The 7332-nt window shown below is 43.6% G+C and overlaps 1 protein-coding gene across 1 annotated transcript; it reads left to right on the top strand.

The window, feature by feature from the left end:
- The first annotated feature begins 1786 nt into the window (after nucleotides 1-1786).
- Nucleotides 1787-6192, top strand: fmoda (fibromodulin a). Its single transcript, XM_084166855.1, has 6 exons — nucleotides 1787-1922; nucleotides 3072-3488; nucleotides 3633-3755; nucleotides 3987-4127; nucleotides 4301-4568; nucleotides 5046-6192. The coding sequence occupies exons 2-6, from the start codon at nucleotides 3117-3119 to the stop codon at nucleotides 5195-5197; spliced, it is 1056 nt and encodes a 351-aa protein (XP_084022981.1). The 5' UTR covers nucleotides 1787-1922; nucleotides 3072-3116; the 3' UTR covers nucleotides 5198-6192.
- The last annotated feature ends 1140 nt before the right edge of the window (nucleotides 6193-7332 follow it).

The raw sequence follows: 7332 nt of genomic DNA, 5'->3' as shown, positions 1-7332 counted from the left end.
AACACCAAATTGAGACTCTGCATGAAGAATTCTGCAAAAATATCCTCTGTGTACAACGAAAAACACCAAATAATGCATGCAGAGCAGAATTAGGCCGATACCCGCTAATGATCAAAATCCAGAAAAGAGCCTTTAAATTCTATAACCACTTAAAAGGAAGTGATTTCCAAATGATCACTTACAGAGAGATGAACTTGGAGAAGAGTCCCCTAAGCAAGCTGGTCCTGGGGCTCTGTTCACAAACACAACAGACCCCACAGAGCCCCAGGACAGCAACACAATTAGACCCAAACAAATCATAATAAAACAAAAAGATCATTACTTGACACATCGGAAAGACTTAACAAAAAAACAGAGCAAACTAGAATACTTTTTGGCCCTAAACAGAGAGTCCACAGTGGCAGAATACCTGACCACTGTGACTGACCCAAACTTAAGGAAAGATTTGACTATGTACAGACTCAGTGAGCATAGCCTTGCTATTGAGAAAGGCCGCCGTAGGCAGAGAAGACAAGAGAAGACACACTATGTGCACACTGCCCACAAAATGAGGTGGAAACTGAGCTGCACTTCCTAACCTCCTGCCAAATGTATGACCATATTAGAGACACATATTTCCCTCAGATTATAGCGATCCACAAAGAATTAGTAAATAAACCCAATTTTGATAAACTCCCTTATCTACTGGGTGAAATACCACAGTGTGCCATCACAGCAGCAATATTTGTGACCTGTTGCCACAAGAAAAGGGCAACCAGTGAAGAACAAACACCATTGTAAATACAACCCATATTTATGTTTATTTATTATCCGATTTGTACTTTAACTATTTGCACATTGTTACAACTCTGTATATATACATAATATGATATTTGTAATGTCTTTAATCTTTTGGAACTTCTGAGTGTAATGTTTACTGTTAATTTTTATAGTTTATTTCACTTTTGTTTACTATCTACTTCACTTGCTTTGGCAATGTTAACATACGTTTCCCATGCCAATAAAGCCCTTAAATTGAAATTGAAATTGAATTGAGAGGAGCGGTGGAAGAGAGTAGAGGGAGATTGAGGAAGAGGCCCATGGTAAGAGATCATAAAATCAGACACCTTCATTTAACCCTTACCACCCTGACATCTACCAGAGAGAAGCACAGAGAAAGGCACAGATAGACAGAGGCAGAGAGAGATAGACAGGGGCAGAGAGATAAAGAGAGGCAGATAGTGGAAAAGCTCAGTTGGTAGAGCATGGCGCTTGCAACGTCAGGGTTGTGGGTTCGTTTCCCACGGGGGGCCATTATGAAAATGTATGCACTCACATACTGTAAGTCGCTCTGGATAAGAGTGTCTGCTAAATGACTAAAATGTAAATGTAAATAAAAACAGGCAGACAGGGAAAGAGAGAGATAACGTGAGAGGAAAGTAGAGAAAGGCCAAAGATGAGCAGGAGAAGGACGATACTGTGGTCTTTTAGGAATGCTTTTACGTCAGGCTTAATTTAGGTCCGTTTCTATTGAGTTTCATGGTTGAACAGCTTTGCAGACTCAGTAGAGTCCAGCACCTAAGTGTGTTTTCCATATGCAGTATTCAGCTTCTTTCAGCGAACAGCTTCATATGTTCTGAACAACCAAACATTTTGCCTGTTGAGACAAGAACAGAGACACTCAGCAGAGGAGGGAGCAGATGGGCAGGGTAGGGTGTAGTAACAGGAAAGGGTGAGGGAGGGAAGAAAAGGCAGGGGGACGCTAGCAAAAGTAGAGTGAGGGGGGTCGAGAGGAATGGAATGGATGGGTGGAGAGGGGGATGGAGGAGGGAAGGAAGTCAAGGAGAGAGAGAGAGGTTTTCACAAAGTGTTTGGCAAAGTCCCTCTCAGTCCGGCACAGCCTCTCAAGAGGGAGTCAAGAGGGACTGGTTCTCACTGATCAGGTAGGTGTGTGTGTGTGTGTGTGTGTTTGTGTGTGCATGAGTATTGTATGTGTGTTTTCTTGTTTGTGTGCATGTGTGTGTGTGTGTGTTTTAAACAACCAAATGTTATAGGAAATGGGGAGAACAGAAAATAAACTAACATCTATCTTTTTTCTTTTTCTTTTTTGCATCAAAGGATACTTGTTCCACATTTCCCTGTACATAGTGCTGGTTTGGCACCAGAGTGGATACGTATACAAAGACTACACTCAGAAAAAAAGGTGCTATCTAGAACCTAAACGGGTTCTTCGGTTGTCCCCATTGGAGAACCTTTTGAAGAACACTTTTTGGTTCAAGGTAGAACCCTATTGGGTTCTATGTAGAACCCTTTCCCCAGAAGGTTCTACATGGAACCCAAAATGTTCTACCTGGATCAAAAAGGGTTCTACCTGGAACCAAAAAGGGTTATCCTGTGGGGACAGCCGAAGAACCCTTTTGGAACCCTTTTTGCTAAGAGTGTACATTCATTTATATATTCTAATATTTTTTACAAGTGGATCCATTACTTGATGAATAAAGAACCTTAAATACTGCCCCTGCAGTAACGTACAGTATTTAACATGCAGTATATCTAGTGTTGGCTTGTTTTCATAACTGTTTTGTGTGAGTGTGTGTGTGTGTGTGTGTGTGTGTTTGTGTTGTTCATGGAATTGATCCCCTGTAGCTCTCCTCTCTTTTTATGTGGTGATAGATTACATTTTGATAGATTACATTTTACTTGGGACTGTTTATGGTGTTTTGATACGTCAATCTATATTTTCCAGTCATTCTCCATTAGAGTAGATGTAGAAAATGATGTTATAGTGTAGAGTCCAGGAGTACATTATGTACTAATGATCTGGTAGCAGGAATACATCACTTTCATATGTGTTGTTTTTACAAAGGGGGGCAGAGAAACGTCTTGATGGTAATTTATGAGTTTCAACTCCCAAAGGTAGAGTATGGGTCCTTTACAATGTTCTCTCATTTCTTTGGGCCCCTTTCTTGTACAGTAGGGTCAGGTTGGTCAATGATCATTTGGAGTCTTTCCCAGTATGTTCAGGTAGGTTCACATTTCTGAACTCTGGGTAAGTCTCCTAAAATTTTTTCCCTCTCTTTCTCTCCTTTTAGCTGCAGCAGACTTCTGTGTGAATTCTTTCCTGCGTGTGTGTGACCATGCGTGGTGTGTGTGTGTTCTTTTTGGCGTGCATCCTGACGCTATCCCTCGCCATGCCAGGCAGGCAGGACCCGTTTCTCTGGCTGTCCGCCCTGCATGGTCGCGGTTACGCCGAGGGCTCCCTATTGGCCGACACCACCGGGGGGGAGTGTCCTGAGGAGTGTGACTGCCCGCCCTCCTTCCCCATCGCTATGTACTGTGACGGGCGGGGCTTGACAACCATGCCCACCGTGCCCTCCAGGATGAAGTACCTGTACCTGCAGCACAACGAGATCACCGCCCTGCCAGACTCCGCCTTGGCCAACGCCACCAACCTAGTCTGGGTCATGTTGCATCACAACGCGCTGTCTACGGACAAAATCGGCAAGAGGGTAGGTTACTCTATACAACACGACACGTCACAGCACGTCACGATACGATACGACACTAGGCTACACTACACTAGTCTACACTACACTTCGATCAACCAACCAATACATAGATTACAACATACTTTTATCCTCATTGTATTCCAGGCTTTTGCCAAGCTGCAGGGGTTGGAGCGTCTGTACCTTCAACATAACAACCTGACTGGTGTTCCCCCCAACCTGCCACACTCACTACGAGACCTCAGACTCAACAACAACAACATCAACAAGGTAACAACATCATTCAGACCCTTCATCACTGCTGCACTTTCAAACACTTTTATTCTTCTTCATCTGTATTCAGTCTTTATTTTGATTGTAAAGTGCATCCAGATGTTTTTCAATCAAGTGTCCAAGAGGCATGTGAAAAAACACACTCTTGGAAAGACCACAAGCATCCCGGGCTTCCTTACTGTTTTATGCAATCATTTCAATAAAGTTTGTTTTGTTGTGGTTGCCTAGATAATGCCAGAGGCCCTGGAGGGCATGGACAACCTGACCATCCTGTATCTCCATGACAACGCTCTGACGGAGATGGGCACGTCTCTTAGGGGGTTGAACTCACTCACACTGCTCGACGTCAGCGGCAACAAGCTGAAGAAGGTACCGTAGTGTAGAGGGTGTGTGCGTGTCTGTGTGTGTGTGCATTTCACTTTTCTGCCTTCTCTTTGTGAATCACTTAGTGAAAAATGCTTTTGTAAAAACACATTATATGAGTACATTTTTATTGATTGAGTGATCTATTGACTGACTGACTGACTGATTGATCACCCCAGGTTCCAGACAGCCTCCCAGAGCGCATCCACCAGCTGTACCTGGAGTCTAATGCCATTAGCGCTGTCCCAGAGGGATTCCTCAGTAAGTTCTCCCAGCTGCAGTACATCCGCATGGGCCACAACCAGCTGACGGACAAGGGCATCCCCCCCAACACCTTCAACGTGACTGGCCTGGTGGAGCTGGACCTCAGCTTTAACCAGCTGGAGAGGATCCCCCTCGTCAGCCAGACGCTGGAGCACCTCTACCTGCAGGCCAACCACATTAAAGGTGTGTGTAATTAGTGATGTCTGACAACCTAATTAAGCATAATCAAAACGGATTTATCAGCTAGCGTCATCTCATCATGACATGAACTACGGAGGCCCATGAGGATCAACAGCATCCACATTTCATATCCTCAAATTGTATATAGTATGCATGTTTGCATGCATGCAAGCATAACATACACATGCACATGTATGAGCACACAGCATCTTGGCTGTCCATTGAAGTCCATGATGACAATGCTCCATTGAGGTTGGGGGGAAGGGTAGGTTACAGTAAGGCTTCTGGTCCTTGGGACACTTCATGTGGCTGTGCAGCATAGTGTGGCTGTGGTGCACAGATACCCTTACACTATGCTGCATGTAGGACACATGTCCAGAGTCTAATGATGTGATCCCAGCAGCACTTTGAAGTTGTTTGAATGCCACAATTTAAACAATATCTTTCTGTCTCTTCTCTTCCTTCCCTCTCTCTTTGTAGAGTTTACCCTGGGTAGTTTCTGTAGTGCCGTGGACGTGATGAACTTCTCCAAACTGAGGACGGTGCGTCTGGATGGGAATGAGATCAGCACCGGGGATGTCCCCTCCAACTCAGTCCTTTGTCTGCGCTTGGCCAACACCATCGAGGTGTAACACTCCCATCTCACCACCGGGCTGCAGTACCATCGAGGTGTAACACCACCAGAATGCAGCATTTCCACTACACATCTGCAACCCTATTTCCCGAACAGAGGGCAGCAGTCTGATTGTCACTAGTTACCACAGCCCCAAAGTCATAATTATGGCTAAACCCCCACCTATTTCTATCATATATAAGCCATTTAGCAGACGCTGCTATCCAAAATGACTTGCAGTCATGCATGTATTTGACAGGAATTGAACCCACAATTCTGGCGTTGCAAGCGCCATGCTCTACCAACTGAGCTACAATTTCTCCTCCTATAATCTGATTTTAAACCTAACCCTAACCTTAACCCTAACCTTAACAACACTGCTAAACTTATGCCTAACCCTAACCTTAAATTAAGACCAAGAAGCTAATTTTTGCTTTCATGAATTTTTTTATATAGCCAATTTTGACTCTGTGGCTGTGATAACTAGTGACAACCCAGCAGTCCTCACTTTACCATCACATTGCAATTCCCCAATCTCACCAACAAGGGGCAGCAGAGGGTTATGAGACACAAAGGCCCACCAAGTTTATCTTGGTTTTGTTTGTTTTACTAATATCATTCAAAGGGCATTATCATACATCTCCATATCAGGTCAAGTTGTTTTCTAAACTTTAGAAATAGATAGAATTTGCAAAGCATATTGAAAGTGCTTCCAAAGTCAACTTCATGTCAACTTTTTGACGGTCAGAAAAAATGATGGACGAATGGCAGTTGGCTGTCCATCATTTACGTTGTCTGTTGACATATGAGCCTCAGAGAAAAACCATTGGCTCAAATCTCTGTGTTCCAGCCCTAACCTGATTAGGGATGTAACTGTTGTGATTTATGATTGGAGAGACATGTAGGCCTACTGCATGTATTGGAATTATTATTGACAAAGGGCCGGGTGTTTCGATGTCCTTTACAGGGCTTTCTTATTGACTTAATAAAGGTATCCATGTTTTACTAAGACTTAACCGGTTATTGATTTTGGGTTAATGTTTTGGTTCAATCACTTGTTTCACAAAGTCAATATAGTTTTTGGGACAAAAATGTAACTTGAGTGCCACTGTAAACCCACAGTGCCAGACGAAAACCAGAAATTAGCTTTCATTGGGTACGGTCTGCAGTATGTATGTTATACGAGAGACAGAGGCAGGGACAGGGACAGGGACAGGGACAGAGACGAAGGCAAGAACAGAGACAGAGACAGAGACAGAGACCCGATCACCCAACTATGTCTCTGTGGGGCACCAGGACATAGAGAGGAATGCAGGACAGAGTGGAGAGAATGCAGCCAGGAGAGAGTGGGATCTTGGCTTGGCTGACTGACACACACAGGAGAATGAAGCTTTTGTCTGTTCTTAATTGCCACATCAATCATTCGTCGGCTGAAGGAGTACGCACAAACAAACATGTTCGCACATACGCGGGAACACAAACACACACACACACACACACACACAGAAACACACACTTCCAGTCATACCCAAGGTAAGTGCTTTGAATGGTAAGGTGGGAACACACCTTGTCCACCACCAATGTGTATCACCCACCTGGGTGATGCCACGACAGCTACTGTATGTTGTGATGGAAAGTTCAAAACACATCAGCTATCACAGTGAAGAGGTGAGGACATCAGATTACCAATTTGGGGTAACAAAATGACCCCAGTTGGCACTTTTAAGTCATTCTGAAAAGTACTTTTTCTCTCATGGCTAACTACCAGGAAGTTTGAAAAGACAGGATGAGTGTGGCTCAGTTGGTAGAGCATGGCACTTGCAACACAAGGGTTGTGGGTTAGTTTCTGATGGGGGACCAGTAAGAACAAATTTGAAAATGTATGCAGTTGCTCTGGATAAGAGTGTCTGCTAAAATGTAAAATGGTACTTATTTAAATTAGGTAAGAAAATATCATGTTACCGTTGATGTATTATAATGAGAGTTAAGTTGACGTCACCTTGTGCCCTTAATAATGAATCCAAGTGTTTGACATGGGGGTCCAGTAACTTTATGATAAAATACTTTGATCTGGTTTCCTTCAAATATCATCCAATTAATCAAAAACGTGATTTTGACTCTCCATGAACTTTAAACGAACAATATGTTGGCGCT

The sequence above is a fragment of the Coregonus lavaretus genome (genome assembly GCF_964263955.1).
Source record: "Coregonus lavaretus genome assembly, chromosome: 8".
Taxonomy (NCBI): domain Eukaryota; kingdom Metazoa; phylum Chordata; class Actinopteri; order Salmoniformes; family Salmonidae; genus Coregonus; species Coregonus lavaretus.
The sequence above is the reverse complement of the archived record's forward strand: the minus strand, read 5'-3'. Positions and strand labels throughout refer to the sequence as shown.

Coding starts and splice junctions, on each gene's coding strand:
- fmoda (XM_084166855.1), top strand. CDS start 3,117: ATGCGTGGTGTGTGTGTGTTCTTTTTGGCGTGCATCCTGACGCTATCC. Junction 3,756..3,986: donor ACAACAACAACATCAACAAG/GTAACAACATCA, acceptor GTGGTTGCCTAG/ATAATGCCAGAGGCCCTGGA. Junction 4,569..5,045: donor GCAGGCCAACCACATTAAAG/GTGTGTGTAATT, acceptor CTCTCTTTGTAG/AGTTTACCCTGGGTAGTTTC.